The sequence below is a fragment of the Rhodamnia argentea genome, chromosome 3 (genome assembly GCF_020921035.1).
Source record: "Rhodamnia argentea isolate NSW1041297 chromosome 3, ASM2092103v1, whole genome shotgun sequence".
Lineage (NCBI taxonomy): Eukaryota > Viridiplantae > Streptophyta > Magnoliopsida > Myrtales > Myrtaceae > Rhodamnia > Rhodamnia argentea.
Genome location: NC_063152.1, coordinates 26,291,883 through 26,319,866, shown reverse-complemented (window position 1 = coordinate 26,319,866; position 27,984 = coordinate 26,291,883). Strand labels below are relative to the sequence as shown.

The window sequence follows — 27,984 nt, the reverse complement described above, 5'->3', positions numbered from 1 at the left end:
GTCACCCGCCCGTCACCTCCCACTGACGACTCCTCTATTATCACTCTTGATGGGCGCAATCGGAGTCTCACTCTCTCGTCTTCGTCTTCTCCGTAATCTCACCACAAATCTCTCTCTCTCTCTCTCTCTCTCTCTCTCTCTCGTGCCTCCGTGCGCGCACTCTAAAACCCTAGCGACTCGCGATCCACGCTCAACCATGCTGAAGTTCTCGGACATCGTCTCGAATCAGATTCGTTTCCTGCTCGAAAGCGTCGACGAATCCAACCTCGACTCCGTCTTGCGCGAGCTCTACCAGGTCTCTGTCTCTGTCTCTGTCTCTCTCTGTCTCTCTCTATATCAAGCCTAGTCTCTGCCTGCGTAAAGCTCAGGCCTTCCCTGTCTCTCAATTTCCCGTATAATTTAGGGAGTAGCATTGGCGTCTGTGCTGATTGTGGTCGGTAACCCTAGCTTCTCTGCTACCTGCACTGTTGTTTTTGTGATGATTCGAGCTATTTAGATTAGCTGATTCTGTAAGTTTACATTGAACATTACTTTGGTTCTTGTATGCTTTTTGGGGTCCCGTCCGTTGTTTTTTTTTTTTTTTTTTTGGGGGGTTGTTAGGGTGGTTTTGCTTATTCGGGGCTTAGCTAGGATACATGTGGAGAACTTCTGTATTTGTCAGGTTGGGTTATTTTCATAGAAGAACCCCAACTTTGGGTGGCTGATCTATCAAATTTTGGTTGACTTCCTTTTATTGGATCGTTGATTTCTACAATTGTCGCTCTAATGTTTTTTTTTTCCTTTCTAATAAACACTTGATTTGTCGCTGAGTTCTCATGGGGGTATGGTGGATAGTTTATCATTTATGGCTCACAGGATTGTGTGATGCTGAAGATTGATCGGAAACTTTGGTATCAGTGCTGGTTGCCAGAGCATAATGGAATAGATGAGGAGGAAAATTTTAAAGATCATAAGACTGTCTTCCAAGGTTGTAAGGCTCAGTTTCTTATCTAGCATCCTTGGGGTACCATAGAAATCATTAGCAGCCTTAAGATAAAGTAGTAACATTCCTTCTAAGTTCCCTATCCTAAACAACATGCTGAGCTTGTTTTCCATCTATAGAGGGTGGCTCCTTCAGATCACTTTCATTACCCGAAGTAAACAAAGGCTTTGTTTATTGGTGCTCTAACTCACCAAGATTCAAGAGGTCTTGGTGCAAGTCCTATCTTCCTCTTGACATCTCATCTTACATTTAAACAAAACGATTGAACATGGTATTCCAGAGGTCTCTTTCTGTGCTTGAGACAACCTAACCCTGACCGTAGTAAACCAAATTATTATTTTCCAATAAATTGTAGGGCCTCTATTTTTCAACAATTCTGAATTGGCTGCAGTAGAGTTTTTACCATTTATAGAAGCAGAATGTCTTAACTCTATCCTAGGGGGGTTGATCAGGTTAAAGTCCCTGTAATTGGCCTCAATAGCATCCAGCTGACTGCATCCATCTGTTATTACTTATAACTTCTGTAACCAAAACTTCCTTTCTTAACCAAGAAGCACTTAATAACATTCTCAAGTAAAAAAGAGTAGATAGCACCCATTTTCCATGCTAAAAATAATTCCTGCATGCATCTCCAGTGACGTGTTTTAACATGTTGCCCCAGTAAATTGTATAAAATCGAGTGTTTTTTTTTTTTAAGCAATAACTAGTGGCTGGAATAGTTCTTCCTCTTAGCAGATGGGAATTTGTCTATATTCCAGGTAGTCAAAGAGAAAATTGTCCCATTTGCTTTAGCATAGGATGATAAAAAGTGCAGGCTGTTTGGTTTGGCATTAAGCTAACCAAATGAGCTACGGGAGAACTCCCCCCCAAAACATATATTTTAATCTTAAAATATTGAACAGGTTTGGGGTGACTTCAATGATAGCATAAAGTTAAAACATTTTTAAAGTCCAAATTCATCCTCTAAAAGTAAAAAAGAAGAAGCCAAAAGTCATGGTAAAAATCAGATCAAACACCTACTAAACCTCTTGTTCCCCCTTCTTTCTTTTGAAGGCCGAACAAATACTATTGAAGTAGTTACCAAGGGAGTACCACCCTTTACAAACGACTTTGAAGGGATGTCTCCTGTATACAAAACTTAGGAACAAACGACCATTTCTATTATTTCCAGTAAGCTATAAGTATGATATTGAGCTTTCCCACTGAGGAGGCTCGCAAGTTCCATTGGGTAGATTGGAAAGCAGGCAGACAAGTGAGACTGGTTTAGCCATGAGCTCCCTTTGCTATTCAAGAAAGCTCCTCTCAGTAAATGGCTTTGGCTGTTAGTGCCGAAAATTAACATCTTTAATGTGAAGTAGCGGTTGCAAAATGTGGCCTTAAAAAGGCAGGCCGGATCACTAAGGATAGGAGAGCTTCACATGGCACTGGTGTGTGGAGGAGGATTAGAGAGGATTGGAGTGAGTTCCTTTTTCTTACTTCACTTAAAGTATGTAACGGAAATAAGATACAGTTTTTGATTGACGTTTGGTGTGGGGACGTGGCAATAAAAGATTGGTTCCAATTTGTTTGACATCGCTAGGGACAGGAGGCTTTCATGCTGGATTGTTATCGCTTAAACGACGGTGTGATCATTTGGGATATCAATTTCGTGAAGCAAGCTCAAGATTGGGGCTTGGAGTTTTTGTTTTTGTTTTTTTTTTTATTTTATGTTTAGTATTATTTTACTGATTCTGAGGATTTTAGTGTGGACCATTGGAAGAGATGGAATCTAATTGGAAGTTTTAGTACAAGCTGCCATATAGAAAGGCTTTTAGTGGTAGACTGGAGTGGGAGAGCAGTTTGAAAAGTGAGGGTTCTGACAAGTTTCTTTCTTCTTTTTGATTGGGAAGCAATTTCGCAATGAATCTTTATTTTAGATAACCTACAACAGAGAGGCAAAGTACTGCTTAGTAGCTGTTTCCTCTTCAAAAAGGAGGCTGATACCGTATGGCATCTCCTTATTCATTGCTCTTGGACGAGTATGGTTTGGACTGCTTTCTATGCTTGCACTAGATTATCTAGGGTTATCGGAGGTTCTATAATCCTGAAATTTGGGCTTGGCAGGGTATTCACTGCCAGTGCAACAAGAAAAGAAAAAGTACCTAAATTCCTCTCTCTTTTCTTTGGTTGATTTGGAAGAATGGAGCAAGATTGATTTTGATGGCGTGATCTTCCAGTTCTTTTTTTATTGGAAATTGGCTTAAAGTTTTACACTTTTGGTAGAGTGGAAACTTGCATAAGGATGTAAATGCCTTCGTCCATATAGTTGATGATCTGTCCTGCAATTGAGCTGCCTTTTGTTTTTGAGAGCTCTTTTGTATGTGACTTTAGTTTTTATGCTTTTTGGAATTTGTGTTTGCACTCCTAGTGCGCTAAAGTTCTTCTTTTTACCAATAAAAACTCATATTGAACTTTTCCACTATGCTAAAAGTGAAGAGTACATGAGTACATATCCACTCATCTATAAAAGGGTCCGAAGAGGAGTCTTCTCCTCGACAGGCTCTCCTGTTTCTTTCTTGCCAAATGAGCCAAAATCATCTCATTTAACCATCGATAACAGCTGTCACCAATATGGTCATTAAGTCTTCATTCTACTTCAGGCGGGGGAACATTACTAATTTGTTGGCTTGTGCATGCATCATTTCTTTCTGACACCATTTTTGTACTCCCTGCAGTTTCTTGGCTATGGCGTTGAAGGAAGCATTTTACTGCTCCAAACCTGCCTGGATTACCTGAATCTTCACTGGGCAGAGTTGAACGCGCATGCGAAAGCTGCTTTAGTGTCAATTTTCAAGTACATCTTGGAGAAGCCGAACTTTAGCACGGTCTTTTGTCTTTCATTAAAAAGTGGAGTGCTGAGTGAAGCTTTTCTGGAGAATCTTTCTGATACATTATGCTTATCCCTGTGTGAAAAAATTAGCATTGGTCTTGCTTTGTCAAGTTCTGAAAATCTTGAAATTAGGAAGTGTGGTAAGTTTCACTCTTAAATGAGTTGTCTTTGTAAGTTTTTATTTAACGCAATGTTTTATTGCTGAACAATGGCACAATTTGACATGATTCCCAGGGAAGAACTTTTGTATGGCTCAGATTGAGGAATTGTCTGCAAATCCGGCTTCTTTGAAAGCTGCTGAGCAGATCCAGGGAGTTATTCTGTTCCTTCAGCACTCAGAAGACCTATGCAAGCATGTAGATTCTTTCATGCAGATGTTGTCTCTGGTGCAGCCTAAAGATGTTGCCTCATTCATTTTAACCCCTTTACTTTCAGATGAATTGCGTGATGTCAATACAATGAGGTGCCAGTTATACTCAACTTGTTGTCTTGATTTTGTTGAACTAGAATGTTTCATCTGCTTAATACTTTTCTGCTGTAGGAGCTTGGATCTACTGTATGATTGCAAAGAAGATGATTTTGATGCTATCTTGGCGGAAATGGAGAAGGAGATTGGCATGGGAGATGTCATGAGGGAGTTAGGTTATGGCTGCACAGTTAATGACTTGCAGTGTAAAGAGACCTTATCTCTGTTTTCTCCTCTAACCGAAGTCACTCTCTCTAGAATAATTGGTACTATCGCCCGTACTCATATTGGTTTGGAAGATAATCATGGCACAGCTTCGAGTTTTGCTATGGCACTTGGCAACAGCAGTTGGTCTGATCTTCCATCTCCAAGCTCTTGGAACATTGATATTCTTGTAGATTCAATCAAGCAGCTTGTGAGTTTGACATTTCTGATTCAATCATTGGCTTTAATGGTATGCTTACAGTGCATTCTTAGAAGCACTTCTTTGAATACAGGCGCCTGGAATCAATTGGGCATCAGTAATTGAAAACCTGGATCATGAAGGATTCTACTTGCCTAATGAGGAAGCATTTTCTTTCTTCATGTCTATTTATCGATGTGCTTGTCAGGTGTGTTTGCCTGTCTTGGCTGGTTTTTCAAAGTTATTTTGCTAACATGAAGTTCTATAATGAGCTCTAACAATATATTTCCTGAAGTTTATGGAATCTTGAACTTGGGTTGTGCAGGATCCTTTTCCTCTCAAGGCCATATGTGGTTCTATCTGGAAGAATGTTGAGGGCCAGATATCATTCTTAAAATATGCTGTGTCAGCTCCTCCTGAAGTATTTACCTTTGCACATTCTGGGAGGCAGCTGGTATGTGCTATAGAACTTGTAATTCTTCTCTTTCTTGTTTATTTGGTTCTAATTATATGTTAAATTCTGTGTAGGCTTATGTTGATGCGATAAATGGTCATAAACTCCAGCTTGGACATGCAAATCATGCTTGGTTGTGCCTTGACCTCCTAGATGTGTTGTGTCAAATTGCTGAGGCTGGTTACGCTGGACCTGTTCACGCTATTCTTGAATACCCTCTTAAATACTGTCCAGAAGTCTTGCTTCTTGCAATGGCACATATTAATGTACTCCCTCCGCAATTGGAAGTGCATTGACATTTTCATCATTTGTCTTGGTATAATCTACCTGAAGATTAATATATGTTTTCTCGTGCTTGCAGACTGTATATAATCTCCTGCAGTCTGAAATCTCCCTTGCCGTTTTTCCCATGATAATGAAAAACATGGGGGGTGTTGGCATGATCCTTTACCTCTGGCACGTTAACCCAATTCTTGTGTTGAGGGGGTTTGTTGATGCTGCAAGTCTTGATCCAGACTGCATGACTAGAATACTGGACATCTGCGAAGAGCTTAAGGTAAGATACAGCCGGAAGTTTTTACTGATCTACCCTCTAGGATTTTTTTATGCATTATATTGTTCAGATACCCGACAGTTCTTGCCTTCATTTTGCATTAGATTGTGGACCTCTTTTTAACTGATATGAAAATGGTCCCATATGTCCCAACTTTATAGTTGGAGAGATGGTAGACGTGTTGAGTTGATTGGGCTCATTTTCTTCTGTTTGCTTTTTTTGTTTCTCTTTTATGTTGACAGAGAAACTTGTTTTTGTTCTGACTTTTGCTCCTTTATCTGTTGCACTGATACATGGCTTGCTAATGATGCCAGATACTTTCCCAAGTTCTAGAGATGATTCCTTCTTCCTTTGGCATCAGACTGGCTGCCCTTGCTTCACGAAAGGAACTCATAGACCTTGAAAGTTGGTTGAACAATAATCTGAGTACTTACAAGCACATTTTCTTTGAGGTAGTAGTTTGTTTCCCCTAGCTGTGAAGTGGTAGTGATTGTTCTAGAAAGTGATGCTGTGATGCTATAATGTATTTCTAGTTTCGAATTTTAAATCCGAAGAGCTGCTATTGTTCTCTGAGATGCATACATATATAATTGTCTAGGAGTGTCTTCAATTCCTGAAGCTTATGGAATCTGGTGAATCAGTGGATATTACCGCCAAGGGCTCTCTGCATTCTGGCGGTCTTTTGAATCTCTATCTGGATGCAACTCCTATCTTCTTCAAGGTGCTTTTGCTATATGTCGGACATATGAGTTAATTATGTGTAAATTTATCTCTTAGTAATATTCAATCTCGTTACTATCATTTTGCAGACGCTTGTGGCTCATGCGAGCTCGATCTCATCCCACCAACATTTGGAGGAATTGGAGAAATTGCGTATAGCACTTACAACCTCAACTATGAGGCTTCAAAATGGTGGGACTGCAGATTCAGCGTCCTCTGAGGAATATGCTGAGGACATAGAGGCAGAAGCAAATTCATATTTCCAGCAAATGTTTTCTGGCCAGTTAATGATTGATGCCATGGTTCAAATGCTGACTCGGTTCAAGGAATCTTCTGTGAAAAGGTACGCTGTCGTCTAGTCTGGTCATCATATACTACTTCTATTGGACCTTTTTCTCAAAGAAGTTACTTATGAAACTTAATCAGCGTGGAAGAAATAGCATAAGTCATTCAAATGTATATGATGCTAATTTTACTGCGCACCATTTTGATGCATACCAATAATGCAACTATTCTTCAACTCTGTCAAGCATGAAAGTTAGTGATAGAAAGATAAAATTATGTGATGTAGACTTGCTTAGTTGCGTACCGACTAAATTGGATTGGATCCTGGCTAGGAAAGAGTCTCACTTAACACTGGCTAAGACTTTTACAATGTTATTGGTTAGAGTATGATGTGTTTCCTGTTAAGACCAATATATCCTGCGAACGGTTATAAGTCAGGAACAACTTGTCAATCATGACATTCTGTAATAATCTAAAAGCTATTTCATCATCGGTATTGTGGGTAGATCTAAGCTTATGATGTGCTATCCATTTATGTTGTTAAGGATTGAATAGTATTAGATAGGTTAACATTGAGAGATATCACTTTGATTCGAGAATGCAAGGAAAGCAAAAGCATGAAGCTGATTGTTTCTTGGTATATTTATTAACGCGGTCAAAGTCATGTAGTTGCTTTATGAGTTGTTGATAATCAGGTCGATAAAATATTTTGGAGTCTCTCTTTTGACACTTTTCATATAATGTTCAAATGTTGGCTTCATATTAATCCTGCAAAAATTGATTTGAGCTACTTTGATAACTGCAGGGAGCAAGCTATTTTTGAGTGCATGATCGCCAACCTATTTGAGGAATATAAGTTTTTTCCCAAGTATCCAGAAATGCAACTTAAAATTGCTGCTGTACTGTTTGGTGAGTGTCATTGTGGCAATTATTGTTGATGGCTGTCTCACCTGTTCTCTTTGAAGCCATGATGCACACCTGCTCCCCATTTTGAATCCCTGATATCTGTTTTAGTACACCGTTACAGTAGTCATTTGTTTCTTTTACCTATAATATGAACTATTTATTTGAGCTTGTTATATCCAAGTCTCATGAATAGGACCTCCTGGATCAATAGATAATGCATTCTTCCAGCACTTGGCTTGCCATATGTATATTTCCCGTCTGTTGGCCTGCTTATGTACTCAAAGTGTGAAATTAGAGTGCATATTTATGAAAATACTGAAAATTTGATTTATAATTATGTCTGATGATAACTTCCATGGAGAAAATTTCCTGGATTCGGTAACTTCTACATTCTTAAGTGGTTGGATGGGTATCCAAAATATGAATGAGATGGAGGTTTTTTGCCCTTTCCATTCTTCTTAGTTGCTATGTTGATAGGGGAGGATCCATACTTTATGTTTTATTTTTCATTTTTTTTATTTGTTTAAATAAATATCAATCAATTAATTCGTTCATTTGCTATTCTTTTCTCGTTCGATCTAGATATTTTGATCCACGGATGTGTATGTAAATCCTCTGTCCGTCTATTTGTCTTGTGGAAAGGACCTCTTATGTGTAAAATTTTCTGTGGTACAAAAATATATGCTATCATTGTCGGGTGCAATCCATTGTAGGACTAGAGATGCTTACCTGTGTTGCGCAGTACCCTTCATTGGTGTCAAGCATATCTTTGATGACTATCTCCTACTATTTAGAAATTACTTAATGCACATGAGAGTGCTTGTGTTGCATAAATTTGTATATAGGTGTTGTTTTCTCCTAATATATAGAGGCTCGCTTAATTGCTTGGCAGTCTTCAAGTGAAGTGACAATAATCCTCACCTCAAAAGTTGTCTGTGTGAATGTCATCACACTGTTAGCTAGTATGACCGGTAGATGCTGGCAGCGGCAGCTGACCTGACATGACAATGATATCGCACTAACTATACACATGGTTTCATTTTCCGTTATAACTACTTTTAATGTTAAAAAGACTATGGAATGGAGACATACTGAACCTCATTAACAAACAATATATGAGGATAAATTCTGTCAAGTTCATCTGGTGAATGAGAGGATATGGTTTGGGTTCCTGGTACGAACCCACTGCTGAGGTTCTTAGTCATGCCTTTCTCTGTTTCTTATGCTGATATGGCTCTTTGTATGATTATGTGTGCATCATAGAGCTATTGGTGAAGCAGTCAATGCTACATCGGGGGCCTTGAGAATTCTCTTTTAGCAGTCTCATTAGCACTGAATGGCCCAGATTAGCCGAGTGCAGACAGTAGGGTTACTGGGGTAGAATCAGAATTGGAATTAATATTTGGGGGCAGAATTATTCGCATAATTGTAAAAAAACTTGATAGATTAGGCAAGCCTTTGGAAATATTGCTAATTCAGAATCTTTATTGGTAAAAAATTACTTTGATATTCTTGTGAAATGTGGGTGTATTTTGCTGTTTTGGTATTTGAGCAGATATGGACATTGGACTAGGAAATTCTAATGTTAAGCGAACTAGAAGTTCTCCAAATAATTGCAAGTGGAATTATCTCATCATAACATGATCTGTTATAAGGACTTTTTTGTTTTGCTTTAATGACTACTAGAAATTTTTTGACTGGAAATTGCTGAGGAATCCTTTCATTTCTTAATGAAGACGTTGGTAAGATGTACTGTATAATTTTTTTTTTTTTGGTGTTTGTCTGTTAGTCCTGCTCTACCTTCATATTTGTGTTGCGGCTGAGAATTCTGCTGGTATTTTCCATAATTCTAAACAGTTCAGAAGTAGTTATGTCGATCTGAAAAGAATAATGGTTGCACACTTAAAGTAAATTGACCTTTCCTTACAGTTTTTGTTGACCTTTCCTTACAGTTTTTGTATGCAGTTTGGGTGTTTTGGCTTTCAGTTAATTTGAGAATCTGCCTTTTTCTTCTTGTTCAACTGTTTCCTTACACTGCTATTCTAAACCTTGCCCAGGCTCTGTCATCAAGCACCAACTTGTAACTCATCTGACGCTCGGGATTGCCCTACGTTGTGTTTTAGATGCGCTTCGTAAGCCTCCAGATTCAAAGGTTCGTATTGTCTATTTGAGAAAAATAGTTCCACTTATTTATTTCTGCACTGATGTGCCTGGCTGCACGCAGATGTTTGTATTTGGAACCAAGGCATTGGAGCAGTTTGTGGATCGATTAATTGAATGGCCACAGTATTGCAATCATATTCTACAAATATCTCATCTTCGGGGCACTCACTCAGATGTTGTTGCTTTTATTGAGAGAACTCTTGCGCGAATATCATCAGGTCATTCAGATCCTGATGGAGACAATAATCCTGCTAGTGTTCATCATGGTCCACCTCAATATGGCGCTGCAAATATGGAGGTCAGAACGGTGGTTGTTTTTTGGCATGTTGCATGCATGGAAATCATAATTTCTTTTGGGATTAGAATTAAAGTTTTTTAGACTGGAGGGGGGGTTCTCACTGGAATAATTTTTTGTTTGTATGTTGGGAGTAGATTTGAGATGACTCATGGCATGATAAGCCTCCTATTCCAAGCACCCTAGTTAATGGCATTATCATTTTCATTAATTTCGTCAGGGATATGTTCCATGTACCTCTTTGTTCTTTTGTCTGTTGGTACCGTCACCTTACTGGAGTTGTTCTCTAAACAGTGCTTATTTGAGTCACTTTGACCAAAGCCATAGGATTCAATTCCTTCATTGTTCTAGTTGACTTCTTCACATTTATTCCCGTTAAAGTTTCTGCCTACGTCTGTTTTATCATCTGTGAAAAGCATGCACCTGGCTGTGGCTGTATCATCCTTATTGGAAACTGTGATTCTCTAATGTGAGCACGATGTCACAAAACCAATACAGACCTATGCAATTGGGATTACTCTCATACCTGTGAGATTGCTGATGCTTCTATTGTGAAGTATGGGGGCAATGTCCTTTTTGTTGTAATCAAGCCATTTCATTGAAGCAGCAGGTCATATTGAGTTTTATCTTAGGACATCTTATGTTAGAGCATAAAGTGTGTTCTTTCCTTTTTTTTCCCTTTGATATGAAGTTTGGTGATGTTCTTATAAAATCCTGAACTGGTCTGTTAGAGCCCGTTGAAGCTGCTTCCACATTTTCCGTGTCTTCTGAAATTGCGTTTTTGTTTAATGTACTTAACATTATCTGACAATTTTATTGGATGAACTTATCGAGTTTGTCCTCAAAGGTTTGGTTTAATGTTGCAGGTGAATAGCACTTCGGGCGTTCTTGCTGGACAGCAACTTCCTTCACCATTCCAGCTTCAACACAGACAGGAAGCACCCCTGGACGACAGGCATAGGACTCATGCATCTTCAGTAATGGAGGTGAAACCTGTGGTACCTGCGGCAGGGAGACCTCCATCTAGCACGTTAGGTGAATCTTCAAATATCCAGAAGGTATGCTTGCTACTGGGCCATGGCTGCATTTTACCTTCCCTTCCGTTGATGTCCATTGCTGACATCTAAGTCCGAATTGCTTTTGTAAGTTGCAGACCCAGAATGCAGGGAGTACTGCTGTAACATTGTCTTCATCACCTGGTTTTGTTCGTCCTTCAAGGGCTGCTGCTTCCGCCCGTAGGTTCCTACTACTACTGTATAAATTGCACTTGTTATTGTATGTCTGATGTCTGAGTGACTTGTACAAGTGCTTCATTCAAGAATGGACATGGAAACGATCCATTGGATCAAGATGCACAACGAGGATCACTTCTTGGCCCTTGCGAAGTCAAAATTGATGTTGATTCTTCACATTGAGCGCACTTAAATATATTCTTAGCGAGTAGGCCATTGTTTGGTTAACAGATGGAAACTAATGTCCATATGTTCTGTCTAGGGCACGCAGCATTCCACATTGTGCTTACGCCTCTGGTAGAAAGTCAATGGACCATCTCAGTGAAATAAGAACTTCTTTCTGATGGGCTAATAAATTTTGTGCTTTCTCATTGAGCTCGGTTATACAGAAAAAGCATGAAAAGATGTATGAGGGGAATAATCACCTTATCTACACTCCTACAAGGCCATGTACATTGTTATTTGAGGGATTTATTTGAACTCTTGATGAGTATGTTAAACTTGTGACTTATTTTGATGTAGGATTTGGCTCTGCTTTGAACATTGAGACACTCATTGCTGCTGCTGAGAAACGAGATACTCCTATAGAGGTACTTCTCCTGTCCCCATCTTCCAGACTGCTTTTTCATCATAGTGTTGACTGAAATCTTGGGAATGCTTCTGTGGTCAAGATTGCATAGTGTTGCACACTCAAAAGTTAAAGCATCTAATTTCGTTCGTACAAGTGGGAGATTCTTCAGTGTCAGAAAAGCCACGTGAATTGACATCATTTTATGCTCCTTTTTCCTGGAACTGTTGCTCCCTCTCATAGTCTTGTGATGTCTTCCAAGTAATCTTACGGAAAAAGATGATTTCTGTGCGTAGTGCGATTTAAAGTTTTTGTATTCTGTTGAGTCAATACGTTTTTGATGGTCTAGACAATTAGTCGATCATGTCTGAAGGCAACGGCAAAGATCACTGACTTCTGGGTGTTATATTGAAAATTCTTTCTTCAACAGCATTTATTTTTTTGTAGAAAAGCATGAGGCTTTGTAAGATGGCCACTGCTTTGGAATGTGGCCTTCACATGCACACGTGGTCCTACAAATGATGTTGGAATGTAATGATTTGTGTCAGAAGTTAATTTACGTTATTTTGATTGTCAAATGGTATATACTGTGGCTTACATCAAACTATTTAGTTTGTCCCCTTGAATTAGCTCTTATAAGTATATATGAAAATTGTTGGATCCCTGTGTTGTATCAGAGAACATTCAGTCATGCTAGTTTTGAAAATGTGTTTGCGATCTCAACCTGATTTAGCTGTCTCTTGCCAAAATTAAAGCACCTACTTTCCCATTGATCATAATACCTTGTATGCCTGGGGCACAAAATATGTTGTGAGCAGTTTAATTTTCTGTTGTATTTTCTTCTGATTGATTTCACTGGCTTATATCTTGATGACTTGATATATGAGTGCTGATTGTCAGAGTCTACTTGGGTTGTGTATTTGAGTTACTGCTTACTCTCATTTATGTGCTTAGTTAATTAGGTTAGCTTGGTGATTAGGATCATTTGTCCACTAAATCTGTTTCTTTGTGTTTACTTAATGTATGCAGGCTCCAGCATCAGAAGTTCAAGACAAGATATCATTCATTATCAACAACATTTCAGTGGCGAATATTGAAGCTAAAGCAAAAGAGTTGACTGAAATTCTTAAAGAGCAGTTCTACCCATGGTTTGCGCAGTACATGGTCATGAAAAGGTTTGAAGTTTAAACAACTGAGTGCACGTTTAAGCATTTTTTGCATGCACCAATATATTTTCATGCCTTGAATCTTATACTGAGGAAGTCTAGTTGCATGCATTCTTCCTTCTATTCTGTTCCTCAGAGACACCTAACCATCTTAACAGCCTCCATACCCCATCCTGAAATTGAAAAAATCCTTTTATTTCAAGGATTTTTGTCTTCCGATATTTTTTCTCGGTCTCTTTTTGTAACATCTGTGTGTGTAGTAATCCTGAGATATCATGAAGGGTTTGTCTCCATTTATATTAGTCATGCCTTACTTTTTTCTAATTTTTGTGGCAGAGCAAGCATTGAACCAAATTTTCATGACCTTTACTTGAAGTTTTTGGACAAAATCAATTCAAAGGCCTTAAATAAAGAGATTGTTCAAGCAACTTATGAGAACTGCAAGGTTTGTTGCCACTAATTTGGTTGGTTCTGCATTTGATGGATACTACAAGTGGGATGACACAGGATTTTTTGCTTTCTAGGTCCTTCTAGGATCTGAGCTTATAAAATCAAGTTCAGAAGAGCGCTCACTATTGAAGAACTTGGGTAGCTGGCTTGGGAAATTAACCATTGGCAGGAATCAAGTTTTAAGGGCTCGCGAAATAGATCCCAAATCATTGATTATTGAGGTGCTTGTGCTTCGGGCAAATTTCTTTGTTCATTGGCTTTTAATGTCTTATGCATTGTTTTTTTTTTTTTTTTGACTTTATTCTTTGGTTTAATTGCATTATGTCTTCTGTTCGTCTCTTTCTGTTTCCGATTATGAGATGCAACCCTTTAAGGATTTGTGTTTTAAATTATTTAAATACTTACTTTTTGCAGGCATATGAGAAGGGTAAAATGATTGCAGTTATCCCATTTACTTCAAAGGTAGGATTTTCAATCTGCTCCTGTGGGGGATATTACCTCTGCCCTTGACTTTTCATTGCTAACTCTACTCTTTCTGCAGGTTCTTGAGCCCTGCCAAAACAGTCTAGCCTACCAACCACCTAATCCTTGGACCATGGGGATTCTTGGATTACTAGCTGAAATTTATCTGATGCCGAACTTGAAAATGAACCTCAAATTTGATATTGAGGTACATCAAAACCATGTTAGACAAAGTTGGACTGGAAAAATCTTGTCTTTCCATTTTGTCTAGCCTGAAATAAGATGCTAGTTCTCTTCTTACGTAGCCTTTTTGACCATAGGTCCTGTTCAAAAATCTTGGGGTGGATTTGAAGGACATGACACCTACGTCACTTCTGAAGGATCGTATAAGAGAAGTTGAAGGAAACCCTGATTTTTCAAACAAAGATGTTGCCGCAACCCAACCACAGATTCTTGCGGATGTTAAATCTGGAATTATATCACCAATAAATCAAGTGGAATTACCTCTGAAGATTGCTAGTCCATCTGATTCTAGTGGCCATACACACTTATTGTCTCAGGTATTAATAGTATTATTATCTGGTTGGGATACGAAATTGTACGTGTATTTCGTAATTTGACATGATGCGGATCTTCAGTTTGCTGCTCCTCTTCAACTATCATCTGGTGCACTGATCGAGGATGAAAAGTTAGCAGCTTTAGGTTTGTCTGATCAACTCCCCTCTGCTCAAGGACTCTTACAGGCTGCCCAGTCCCAGTCAACATTCTCTGTCAGTCAGGTGGCTGTGCATTTTTGCTATTTCAGTTGTGGATGATAGCTGGTGTTATGTTTATTAACAAATAACTGGTGTTATGTTATTAACAACTCCAGTTTCCTGTCATTTTCAGCTGCCTTCTCCAATTCTTAACATTGGAACTCATGTTATCATCAACCAAAAGTTAACTGGTCTTGGCTTGCATTTGCATTTCCAGAGGTAATGTTGCTGTTGTAATCCCTTCACACATTTAATATTACATGTATCTCTCTCTTTCAACCCTCCTGTTTTTAAGAAAATCGTGACTATATATTTATGTACCTGCACATGCACACATAGTCGGGCACGTGACTTCTGTACATGAACACCCATTGATACACCCAGCTATTCATCCATGAGCTCCCTTGAAATATGAATCCATAATGTTCCAAATGTATATCTTTGAATATTGCTGAATAAATTATTTTGTACGTATTGCAGGGTGGTTCCGATAGCAATGGACAGAGCTATCAAGGAGATAGTACCTGGGATTGTGCAACGTAGTGTTTCCATAGCAACTCAAACAACAAAGGAACTTGTTTTAAAGGTGTTATTTTAAGGCTCTGATTTTTCAAAATTTCTTTGAATGTTGACCTTGTACTCTGTCGGATGTGTTTTCATTGTGTCCCCTTTATAATTAGATAATTTGGGAATTTTTGATATGGTAAAATTGTCCAGAGCGGCTAAATATCAGCCAAAACAGTTTTCATGTGGATATGATAATAATTCATTCTTAAAACATCCCTACCATCGCACTACCATTTGGATTTTGGCCAGTACCATGGCTCAACTCTTCAGTAACAGCCTACTTAGCCTTAATTCTGTCTAACCTGTTTTAGATCATTACAGGAACTTGCTTACCATCAATCACACTTAACACTTCTGCCTTTGACTTCTATACAATTATGTGGTCACCTGATTGCCTTATTATTATTATTTTTGAAGCCGTTACTATTGCACATGCCATGTTGAATCATAATTGGGGCAATTCTATAACTGTTGCATTACATATTATGTTCTCACATCAGTTTGTATCTGCTATACCTTCAGTTTGTTTAATAATAGTGGAGAGAGAAATCTTTGGGCATTTACAAACTAGAAATCTTGGATCGATTTTCGGAAAATTTTAGTAGGCACAGCTTCTGATTTTTAGATTTACATAGAAATAATTGTCACCCTTTGTTTCTTATGGGTGGTATCCCTTGGTATCCTGTGATTTTTAACTTATTAATGAGTAGAACGAAAAATGCTCTAGTTATGGCAGGGTGCTGGGCCTGGGGATATGTTTGCTCTTGGGAGTCCACAATGTCTAATTAGTCATTCTGGTTGGAAATAATTCTTTTTTTATGTTGAGTAAACATATTGTGGTTCAATTTATTGGATGGGATGATAGGATTATGCTCTGGAGTCAGATGAGACAAGAATCTATAAAGCAGCGCGAAAAATGGTCGCCAGCCTTGCTGGAAGTCTAGCTCATGTGACATGCAAGGTACTGTTGTTGATTGTAGAAGTTAAGTGGACTACGTTCTCATTTTTTTATTTCAGAAGAGCTGAATACTTTCTTCTCCAAAGAGTAACCTCTGTGATCTGCCTTTTGACAGCAGGAACCGTTGCGTGCTTCAATATCAAATCAGCTAAAAAATTCGCTTCAGGCCTTGAATATATCTGCCGAACTTCTTGACCAGGCTGTTCAACTGGCAACCAATGATAATCTTGACCTTGGTTGTGCAGTCATTGAACGGGCTGCAGCTGATAAGGTTAGAAATCCAATTCTTATTAGCTTATACCTTATTGTTTTCTCCCCCTCCATATTCGCTTTTTTTTTTGAAAACAATGATAACCGAGCATAAGATGATTGGCATGATATTTACTGACGGTGCACATAATTTAGATAGACTATGCATTAGTAAATTTACATGTGAAGCTTATGAAATATCTATCAAGTTTGGGATTCAGCTCTTGTATGTCCAATAGCGTTAAGACAAGTATTTGGTTGGTTCAAGTGTCCGCTTTTTGTGTTGTTTTTGCTTTAACTTAGATGATAATTAATGTTTGGTGAGATTAATGGACTAACATGTGTTTGCTTTCTTTGCATCTTTAAGTGTGAGTGGATTGCACATTCTATGTTATCAATAGGTTTTTTGCTGTGCAGCTTTAGTGGGAAGCTCTTCATGCATCTGTAACTTTTATCCCCTTGCTTTTCAATATTACATGTTTTAAGTTGGTGTGGTGATATAATTGTATCTAGCGTGTGTTTCATATGACAGATTATAATTAACGTTTGAGCATGCAAATCCGTCTATAGAAGTAGGACAGCACAAGTTATGCATCTCTTGCAGAATTGACATTAGAGGGATATGCTTTACTGATTTATTTTGGGATATTGTTTGTCTTAAAACTTCGTTTTCCAGACGGACTTAGAATCAATTACGGTTCAAACACTTAAACAGTTCTTTTTGCCAGTCAAGATTTGTCTAGGACTTGCATGTGCAGGGTTCTTGCACCGGTGTGTAACTAAATGTAAATAGTGGCGGTAGGATTGAGATGAATCATACTATTGTGGGGGAGTTGAAAGTACATAGTGCAGATGCAAATGTTTAACCCATTTGGATACCTGACGGTCCATAACATGTTTGAGATAAGTGCTTTTTGGTTCTCTCCTTTGCATTGTCACGAAGATGTGGGTTCTGTGTTTTTTGTAGGCAATTCAAACCATCGATGGTGAAATCTCTCAACAACTTAACCTAAAGAAACATAGGGAGGGTGTTGCTCCAGCATATTTTGAAGCCCCTGTATTTGCTCAAGGTTCAATGGGCATTCTCCCGGAGGCTCTCCGCCCCAAGCCTGGTCATTTGTCCCTATCTCAACAACGGGTTTATGAGGTACCACTCTTGGGTTTTTTTGATAAGCCATGATTAGGGGTTGGATTATGCCTTTTTGAGCATCTCTTTGCAACTGTTCCATTTCAGGACTTTGATAGGCTTCCCTGGCAAAACCATTCGAATCAAAGTTCACATTCACTGCCTTCAGGACATTCAGCTTCATCTGGAGGTTCTCTACCTTCTACTACATATGATATTGTGTCTGGACAATTATCTGGCTATGCTCCATCCTACATGAACTCCGGAGCTGAAGCAGTTTCTCGTCAATTGGATCTTCCTTCTGAAGGAATAGAAGCTAATTCAGCTCCATTTCTCAGGTTCCTCCTTTTTTTCTTGGGACGGATTTACATGCATGGTTTCACTAAAATTGAAGTTTAGGATTCAGGTTTTCTGGCTAATTGCTTTTTCTGTGATTTCAGTGTGTCCTCAACTCAAATTGGCACAGTGGATGGGGCTACTCATAGTTCTGACAAAAATGCAGTTACTGCTGCACTGCCTTTGTCTGCATCTGTGTCTGAATTGAATTCAGAAGAAACCTCCAGTGCTATGAAAGTTAGACTATTTCTTTTGTTTTGATACTTTTATAACATAGATAAGTTTTGTTGCTGAGCTGTGGTTTCTTGAACTTTGCAAGGACACTGTTCCTCCACAGCCATTGCCCTCACCTGTGCCTTCTGAGCGCATTGGAAATAGCATATCAGAACCTTCATTGCAGCCAAGGGATGCATTAGACAAATACCAAATAGTTGCACAGAAGGTTCTGAATAATTCTGTTCTGTAGTTTGTGCTTTTCCCCCACTTTGACAAACTTCCTTGAAGCATTTGGCTGATTAATTAAGAGCATCATAACTCTGTTTTTTTGGGGATGGAGGATGGAGAATAAACTGAATGCAGTTTAACCAAGCATTGGATTTTCCTTTAAAACTGGCTTCTCAGGGACAACCACCACTAAAATCAATGTAAACTGTATCCATATGGACTGGATATAATCTTGGTGTCTTGGATTGCGTGCAAATGGACTTCTTAATGTCTCCTTTGCTACAACTATTCAAATTACGGATTGCACATCTGTCTAGTAAAAAATATGGATTTGGTCATAAAAAAAGAAATCATTTTCAGTTTTGGTTTTTATCTTTGGAAGGGAGAGATATGGTATTCCTTTTCCTGCAGATAATAACTGTCAATTAGTTGCTTTGTTAATTTTCTATTTCGTCCTATTGAAGTGGTTCTTGTATATGAGTATGCTCTTAAACCCCAATCTTACCTTAATACCTGAAGAACTATACACAGATTTTCTCCTCCTAACTTCCTGTAAGTTCTTCATACTTTTGTGTATCATAGTTGTGGCTCTTTGACAATTGTCTGTTTTAATTCCAGTTGGAAGATTTGATGACTAATGATGCTAGAGATGTAGAAGTTCAGGTATTATTCTTCTGGTGTTGTTTTCATTGTATTCTTTGTTGTCGCATATTTTTCCTTATTTATGTGGAACTCTTGTGGTTTGCAATAAGGTATATTCAAAGTCATTGTTTCCTCCTCCTGTGTGCATGTGTGGTCTGAGTTTATTCTGTATGTCTTGCACTTGCCTCTGATAGTGATATGTGGCTCTGCTAGGCAGTATGTTAGATGTAGTTTTTATTACCGTGTTAATTATTCTTCACTGAATTTTTGAAGTGGCTCCTCTTCATTGTATGTTTTTCTACATCTATTGCTTCCACTTCCAGTTTCCGCATACGTGCTTGGGCTTGTTCCAGCTGTTCAATGGCCCCTCACCCCACCTTTTTCCGCATAATTCTTCTGAATTTCGAATAGTATTCAAGATCCTCTGTTTTTTATTATCTAATAAACCGTTTAATGAAAGTAGATTATCTTTCCATTCATTTCAAAACTTCCATAAACTCTTCCAAACCGAGCATGAATCTTTCAGTTCATTTGGCTCTCACGGTCAATTAGATTTGCCTTTTCTTTTTTTCATATAAATATAATGATCCTACCTCTCTTCCCTATTCATATTCCCCCAAAAAAGATACAAAAATGATCACTAATCCAAGTTCAAAATAATATTTGCAGGACTTTTCTGAGCAGTCAAAAAAATATGGAATTTTGATCAAAGTTGTTTCTTTGTTTCTTTCTAAAAATCCAAAGAATTCTACTTACTTTAGATATTATATATTACATTGGTCATTGATTCAGCATTGGTTAAGATAGAAAAAAAAAGATTCTAACCTGTTTCAAATAAAGGTTTCAAATATTTATTGAAGTATTTGTGCACTAGTCTCATGGACATATATTTGATAGAGGAAATAATTATCGATGCTATTGTGATTTGTTGTAGAGAATAATTGCTGAAGTTCCTGAGATCATACTACGCTGCAGAGGTCGAGATGAGGCTGCTTTGGCAGTAGCTCAAAAGGTTTTTACGTTCTATGATGAGCATTCTTATACGCAGAATCACCTTTGAATGTTCTTTTGCTTCCTATCTTGCTCGTTGGCTCATGCTGGATACTATGCAGGTTTTCAAGGGTTTGTATGAGAACCCATCAAATGACTTTCTTGTCAGTGCTCATCTTGCAATTTTGGCTGCCATCAGAGATGTTTGTAAACTTGTGGTTAAGGAGGTTACAAGCTGGGTATGAATGTGTGTTTTGTTTTTGTTAATTTTGGGTACTTTTATCAGTTTGGAATACTTTGAATGTGCAACATTGTTTTCCTTAATGTCATACAAGCATTGAAATGCTTCTATGATGTGATTCTGGTGCTTTATCTTTTTCTCTTATATTCCTTCTGCTGTCTTACCATGTCTAGTTCAACTTAATGCAGAGTAGAATTTCGTTTTTTTATGAATAAAGCATGTGATTTGCGGGCTGTAATCTCCAGACTTTTGGTTCTTTGAGATGCTTGTATTGTTGCATTCAGAGTCACTGGTGAAGCTTCAAGCTTTGCTTGGTTTTCTTGTGGAGGATTGCACTGGCATCAAACTCCCCCTCTGTCGAACATTTAAATGATATATACCTATTTATCACATTTGTATCTTCTTGTGATAGATATTTTTACTATGTAGTGCTATGGAGTAGTTGGCATTGGAAACTTGCTAGAGTGTGGTGTTAGCTTTGACATGGACAACTGGCCAGGACTATGATCCCTTTTCTGTCTTGGATTTAATGCAGTTCCAACTTTTTTTGTGATGTATGAAGAGATTTTTTTTTTTTTTTGTTTTTGTTTTTTGGCTAAACCTTCCGTGTATTGTTTTGTTGTAGATAGTGTGTCTTTCATGGATTATGTCCTCCTTCTCTCTATTTCATTACTCCCCGCATTCTTCTTAGATTTAGTCTAATGATGGGATGGTCTGTGGACTCCTACCTTCAAGCTGAGGGTAATTACTTAATCGTTGTCTTGTTATAGGTAATATACTCAGATGAGGAGCGGAAGTTCAATAAAGATATTATTCTGGGACTGATCCATAGTGAATTGCTAAACCTCGCTGAGTACAATGTTCACATGGCAAAGCTGATAGATGGGGGCAGGAATAGTATGTAGTATTAAGATTCGTTTTAATTTGGGTTCTATCCTGTAGCAATTTCAACTCACTAGCCCATGTTTGAATCTGCAGAGGTGGCTACAGAGTTTGCTGTTTCTCTTCTGCAAACTCTAGCAATTGAAGAATCTAGTGTTGTTTCTGAGCTCCATAGTCTTGTTGAAGCATTGGCAAAGGTTTGTTCCATTTTCTTTGTGAGTTATTTCTGTCTTATATTTCCTGTTGTGTGATGAATCTTGTTTTGTAGCTTGCGACAAAGCCTGGAATGCCTGAGTCATTACAGCAGCTGGTTGAGGTTTTGAAGAATCCTGGCGCTAATGCAAATGTCTTTGCTAGTGTCACTATTGGAAAGGAGGATAAGACCAAGCAATTTAAGGACAAAAAGGTTGGCGGAATTGCCATGATAATCTTTGCTTGTTGTGATCTCTTGTAATCTGTTGTCTCAATTCTTTATGTTGAAATAGGCTCCTGGCCCTACCGCCATTGGTAGAGATGAGTACAACACTGTTGATGCTGTGGAGCCCGATCCTGCTGGCTTTGGTGAGCAGGTAAACAGATCATTGTGCACCTGCCGATTAAATGTTTTACAGAGGGGGAGTAAAATCAGAGTTCTAGGTTTAAATGCTGATTCATACGAAGTCAGCTAATGAAAATACACTGTTAGGAAAGTCATCAGCTAGGGAGGCAACTTGTGTCTTTATGTAACCTTACTCAAGGTATTGGAGGTTTTGATTAAAAAAAAAGGTTATTGGAGGCAGCCAGCGGCTTTCTTTGTTCTTTATGTATTCATTTTTAGTGCTTGGATAAGGAGACACATTATCTGACTGGGTCGAGCAGTCTTAGATGTGTCTGGAAAGTTTGGCTACAAGTATTCTGTATTTGTTGGGAGTGGACAATGCGTGACATTTGCCGGGCTTACACTTTTCATTCATTAATCTCTAGCTACACCAACAATTTCTGACAAACTTGCTGTTGAATGGTCTGCAGGCATCCTTGCGATTTGCAGAATGGTACAGGATATGTGAACTTCCTGGTTCAAATGATGCTGCTTGTTCACATTATTTCATACAGTTATATCAAAGTGGACTTCTTAAAGTTGATGACATGACAGATCGGTTTTTCCGTGCTCTAACGGTGACAACTTTGAAACTACATAAAAATTTGGATTGATAAACGAGTTGCAATCCTTTTACTTACCAATGGCTTTTATTTCCTAATGTAGCATATTGCTGTGTCTCATTGCGTTTCTTCTGAAGTGATCAATTCAAGCACTACACAGTCACCTCAGCAAGTACATAATCTTTCATTCCTTGCAATCGACACATATGCAAAACTTGTCTTTTCAGCTGTTAAGGTAATTCAAGCTCTATGTGGTCATAGTATTTCCATTTCTTGTTTTGGTTGACCAATTGTAATTTTTTCTTTAATTTCTTCCTGTGTTTTTTCGAAAGTATTGTCCCATGGACCAAGGATCCAGCAAGCATGCACTTTTTTCACGGGTGAGACATTTTTATATATGTAGCTGCAGTTTATAATTTGGCACTAGATGCAAATTCTCTTTACATCCCCTTTCGTTAATGATAAAAAGATTTGCTTTGTTGTAGATACTGGCTGTTACCGTTAGATATATCCAAAAGGATGCGGAGGAGAAGAAAACTTCTTTTAATCCGAGACCGTATTTCAGATTGTTTATCAATTGGCTGCTAGACTTCAATTCCCAAGATCCTGCTATTGATAGTGCACATTTTCAGGTATCAAAGGGTATTTTTTGATGGATTATGCTCCCAACTAATTGACTTAACATTTAGTGGATGATGCAGATTTTGACAGCGTTTGCGAATGCATTCCATGCTTTGCAGCCTCTGAAAGTTCCAGCTTTCAGGTTAGCATGATACCACTTCCAAGGCTTGCAAATGGGGAAATCGTTGTGCATCTTTTTTTTTTTTGCTTGATTGCGTCTAGACGATCAATTGTTGCTTTCTGTAGAATTTCATCAAAGTATCTTTGAGCGGACACATTAAATGATTCAATCAGGCAATTAGGTCCATTGAATATAACTTAGTTGGGCACAAAGTGGATAGTGTTATCTCATTAGGTATAACGATAATTAGCAGGTGTGTTGAGGAGAAAACTAGTGATTTTGTTTCATGGCACCATTGTGTATAGTGGAATATGCTGCAAGTTTTGATGTTCAAATGTATCATTTGGGACTTTTGGTTTTCGAAATGAGCGATTATTTCAACAGCTTAGTGGTTTTGCACTGACCCAGAACTTGTGCTTCGTGCATTGACATGATTCAAAGTTTCTTGCTTTGGGTCGCACTTATGTGCAGGTCAAGAAATTGTGGCTATGACCAGTACTTGCCTTTGGCTACAAACAACCACCCTTGTACGGCTGCTGGCCCAAGGAATGAACACCTATTAATTAAAGCTGAAAAAATATGGTACCCATGGGGTACTGTTCCTGTACTAGCAACTGATTCCATGTACCGCTGCTGGCCCAGTAAATGAACACTTTCTAAATAAAGCTGATAAAACGTGGTGCCCATGGGGTACTGTTCCTGTACTAGCAACTGATTTCCACGACTACAAGTTGTTGACTAGGCCAGATGAGTTGCAAATACCAGCAGTACTAAAACAAAACAGTTTGGCATGTTAAAAGACATTTGCTCACGGTCTTTGGTTCCAAGAATCAAGAGTCATTATCTACCCATTTGTGCCAGAAATTTTTGAGTTGTGGAGTTTCTCTGAGTGTTTAGTGAATTTTTTTCATGCGGATCATTGTTTGCCAAATAACTTCCAATGCGGATCATTGACTATACTTGCATGCTCTTTGCAGCTTTGCATGGCTTGAACTGGTTAGTCACAGGAGTTTTATGCCGAAGATTCTCTCAGGGAACTCTCAGAAAGGTTGGCCTTACTTCCAGCGGCTGCTGGTTGACTTGTTTCAGTACATGGAGCCATGCTTGAGGAATGTTGTACTTGGTTTGCCGGTGGGCTAAATCTTTGTCATTTTTAATTTGTCATCTTTATGGTACTCATATAACCTGCTTGATGGGCAATTAACAATTCTAATATTCCTGTTCCCCTTTACACGCACAGGTTCATTTTCTGTATAAGGGAACGCTTAGAGTGCTGCTTGTGCTGCTTCATGATTTTCCAGAGTTCCTTTGTGATTATCATTTTACATTTTGTGATGTGATTCCTCCTAGCTGCATCCAAATGCGAAATATCATCCTTAGCGCATTTCCTCGCAATATGAGGCTTCCGGATCCATCTACTCCCAACTTAAAGGTGTCTATTGTTGATATTCCTTATGACTTCTCGTAGGTTACGGATATTAAAACTAAGATCTGTTCTGCATTCGTAGATTGATTTGCTTGCTGAGATCACTCAATCACCTCGCATCCTTTCTGAAGTTGATGCTTCTGTAAAAGCAAAGCAGATGAAGGCTGATATTGATGAGTATCTGAAGGTATACATGCACGATTTTCTTTTTCATACTGGCCTGCCTATTGGAGTAGGATTTGGAGGTTTTCTTTGTGGAAGTGTAGCATACAGCACGGAAATTGGAAATTTCACATGAACTATGCTTTTTTTACTTTTTTGAGTACCTTCTCCTATATGACATATCAAACTGTTGTGTACTTTAAGCAGACAAGGCCTCAAGGATCACCATTGTTGACTGATCTGAAGCAGAGATTACTGCTTCCACCAAGTGAAGCCTCAGTCTCTGGCACCAGATATGACGTGCCGTTGATGAATTCTCTTGTTCTTTATGTTGGGATGCAGGTAACTTCCTCTGGTGTTAAGTGGATTTCCTGTTATTTGGGGATTTTGGGGGGCCTCTTGGTTTCTCGAGACACCCTAACAATCTCTAGACTATGTTGTACAGAGCTATCGTTCCTTTATAACATTCTTTTGTGAAAATGAGAATTTTCCAGGGGAATAAAAATGGTTAGAATTTGTTAGCTACCAATTTACATCACATTTATTTAATTTCATGTCAAACCTCAACCTTCTTATAATAGCTCATGTATTTTTAATTTATCGGCTATCAGTTCATCCTTATCGATGAAAGCACTAAACTATAGAGTATTTCGCCGACTATAATAAATTTCACAAGTAAGACTAACCACGCTACCTAACATGTAAATTTTTGGTAGTAAAGTTAAAAGGACAAGTTACTTTGTTGGCTAAATAATCACCCCTTATAGATGCAAGTGATTAATTGACGCACTAATTATGCCCATTTCAGTGACAGACATATTATAATTGCCTTTTATCTAGTGTTCCCTTCGTAAATTTTGGTATCTTTTTCTTATTATTCGGTTACAGTTCGGTAGTTGAAAGGAAACTTCCTTGAAAGTTGTAAAAGAATTGATTCAAAAGAGGGGGAAAAAAAACCGCGAAGCTTTTCGATTATAAAATAAGAAGACGCAATTTGAAATGTCATTGATGTTTAGCTGTTGGGAGTCTGGTGCTTGGTGAAGCTTGAGACTAGTGAGACATGCGGACCTAGAATTGGAGAATGAAGACACTGTAGATTGAGATTAGTTGAGGCCTTTTTCTTTCTCCTATGCTAGTCCTCAGTTTCAGTCGAAGGGAAAACCTGGAAACTACCAAAATCAATTCAGTTCTATCTACGAAGATGGAAATAGAGTACCCACGTTTCCATATTCATTCTTGCTTCTAAAGTTTCCCCAAAAGTGTGTCCTCTGCTCGTTTTTGTATCGAATGGAAATGTGGCTGAAGAATGTCTTTCTCCAGATACTTAAACCACCCTTGCTTACAATGATTCTATTTTAGTAGTTGACGGTGAATTGTTCCCTTTATTATCTTGGGTGAAATTTACTTCTTTTTATAGAAATGGCCAGTTGTTTATTCCATCTATGTCTTCTGTCTTAAACATGGGAGGGCTAACATAATGGTGTTAAGGCGAGGACATCACTATATTTTAGGAATAAAACATCATTTATTTTTTTGCCCCATTATGCAGAAAGATTTTGGTAATAAAATAAAGCCTTTGGGGATAAAATAACGCCCAATTTTTTTTATGATGTTTTCATCATGTTCCCATTTGTATTTGTCCAATGTTCATTCTCTATCTGGAGTGTGGAGTTATGTGTTTAACAGTTCTTTTGAATTATATATCTAGAATATTATAGCGCCCCTTCTCAATTGCTTTGTAACATATGGCTGTTGGCTTCTATATCTATATTTCAGGCCATTCAACAGCTACAGTCGAGGAGTCCGCATGCACAAACATCAGTAAATCCTGCTTCGCTGGCTGTTTTCCTGATCGGTGCAGCACTGGATATTTTTCAGACCCTAATACTGGAGTTGGATACTGAAGGACGCTATCTCTTTCTAAATGCAATTGCTAATCAACTGCGTTACCCAAATACCCATACACACTACTTCTCTTTTGTCCTCCTCTACTTATTTGCAGAAGCGAATCAGGTAATTGCAGTGCTACTGATTTCCTTACTTTGGGTGGTGTTTCGTGTTAAAATGTCATTGTAGTTGGTAGAATATGTTTGATGTTTGCAAGAGTTCTTCCCGAGCAAGAGAAAAATAGTGAAGCACATAGCTTCCATCTTTTTTTATTATTTTGGACTGACACATTGTTCTTAAGAATACCAAGAATCACAATGATGAGAAGATGCTTGGTTGGCATATAGTTAATAGCTGTCTTTTTGGGGTCACAGGCTTATAGTTTGTATGAGTTGCTATACTTTGATAGTCTTGTCTCTCTGTTGTGATTTTAGCTGCAATCTTGAATTTCACTTTCGGAAGAAGTTTTTCGACATTCGTAAATTTTCTTTGCTGAAATAGGTCTATATAATGGACGTGAGATCTTATACCATTTTAAGGTAGAATTATGACATTTCACCCTCTATGGTTTCTCACAACCAACGGCATAGGTGCTGTAATATCTATGCTGGCTTTTACCTTTCAGCTTTGAATGCTTCCGCCTTTGTCTGTATAAAACATTAATGATTGTTCGAAATGTTATACTGCTTGAGACATTAATTTCCATGTGGTTTTCATTGGTGTTGGTTCATACAGTCAAAACAATTTGTTTTATATCGAGTCTTACCATATCATTATTCCTTGCGCCTTTCTCTAGTATCCAATCTTTCATTTGCTTAATTGGGGTTTTTGGTATACTGGTGTCTTGTAGCAAGAGATTGTCCAAGAGCAGATTACGAGAGTTTTGTTTGAACGCCTGATTGTGAACCGCCCTCATCCCTGGGGTCTTCTTATAACCTTTATCGAACTCATCAAGGTAAACCGTGTTTTTGCTAATGTTGCTGGAAGTGAGATGCCATTTACATGGTTCATTAAAGCGTTCAATCTACCATTTGCAGAATCCGCGATACAACTTTTGGATCCGATCCTTCATACGCTGTGCTCCTGAGATTGAGAAGCTTTTTGAATCCGTTGCGAGATCATGCGGGGGTCCGAAAACTGTGGACGAGAGCGTAGGCTCTGGTTGGATATCTGACAGCGCACACTGACTGTAAATTTGTAGCCGTAGTTTCGTTTTTTCTACCTCACTCTTCTCTGTATAGACCTTGTCTATTTGTTTGTCGGTCTATACAGGGATCTTGTACTTGACCTTTGTACATTGTAGGACAAACTCTTTACTTATTCCAGAGCCAATTCTTTTCAACGCGGTTGTTATGCAATTTTGCTGTTTTTAAGTAGTTCCAAAGAATGTAAACGTGAACCCCGTGGAGGATAGGAGCTGTACCGTGCACTGGTACATTGCAATGTTGCATGTGCAAAATGAA

General features: G+C 38.4%; 1 protein-coding gene across 11 annotated transcripts; it reads left to right on the top strand.

Moving 5' to 3' along the window:
* Window positions 1-122: 122 nt before the first annotated feature.
* On the top strand, window positions 123-27,984 carry LOC115727412 (CCR4-NOT transcription complex subunit 1). Of its 11 annotated transcripts, none has more exons than XM_030657626.2 (51): window positions 123-295; window positions 3,697-3,991; window positions 4,086-4,314; window positions 4,393-4,732; window positions 4,815-4,928; window positions 5,046-5,174; window positions 5,249-5,440; window positions 5,536-5,730; window positions 6,042-6,179; window positions 6,326-6,448; window positions 6,537-6,790; window positions 7,538-7,641; window positions 9,696-9,790; window positions 9,863-10,099; window positions 10,963-11,154; window positions 11,250-11,331; window positions 11,851-11,918; window positions 12,926-13,071; window positions 13,399-13,507; window positions 13,587-13,733; window positions 13,927-13,974; window positions 14,054-14,182; window positions 14,295-14,534; window positions 14,613-14,753; window positions 14,863-14,948; window positions 15,210-15,315; window positions 16,162-16,257; window positions 16,373-16,525; window positions 17,471-17,650; window positions 17,738-17,967; window positions 18,070-18,202; window positions 18,285-18,407; window positions 19,028-19,072; window positions 19,986-20,063; window positions 20,164-20,280; window positions 21,053-21,179; window positions 21,261-21,361; window positions 21,433-21,570; window positions 21,650-21,733; window positions 22,173-22,319; window positions 22,408-22,539; window positions 22,637-22,684; window positions 22,790-22,936; window positions 23,006-23,067; window positions 24,024-24,177; window positions 24,287-24,478; window positions 24,555-24,659; window positions 24,842-24,976; window positions 26,411-26,647; window positions 27,372-27,476; window positions 27,559-27,984. In XM_030657626.2, the coding sequence occupies exons 1-51, from the start codon at window positions 197-199 to the stop codon at window positions 27,706-27,708; spliced, it is 7,257 nt and encodes a 2,418-aa protein (XP_030513486.2). In that variant the 5' UTR covers window positions 123-196; the 3' UTR covers window positions 27,709-27,984. The 11 variants fall into 11 exon arrangements, with proteins under 11 accessions (XP_030513486.2, XP_048132837.1, XP_048132834.1 ...); XM_048276880.1 differs by having other exon boundaries at window positions 22,994-23,067; XM_048276877.1 differs by having other exon boundaries at window positions 14,613-14,756; window positions 16,370-16,525; window positions 22,994-23,067.

Bases quoted from the DNA above. Each gene is read 5' to 3' on its own strand.
- LOC115727412 (XM_048276872.1), top strand. From the start codon at position 197: ATGCTGAAGTTCTCGGACATCGTCTCGAATCAGATTCGTTTCCTGCTC. The intron at 7,642-9,695 runs GTGAGTGTCATT...AACCTTGCCCAG, and splicing joins AATTGCTGCTGTACTGTTTG to GCTCTGTCATCAAGCACCAA. The intron at 24,660-24,841 runs GTATACATGCAC...TACTTTAAGCAG, and splicing joins ATATTGATGAGTATCTGAAG to ACAAGGCCTCAAGGATCACC.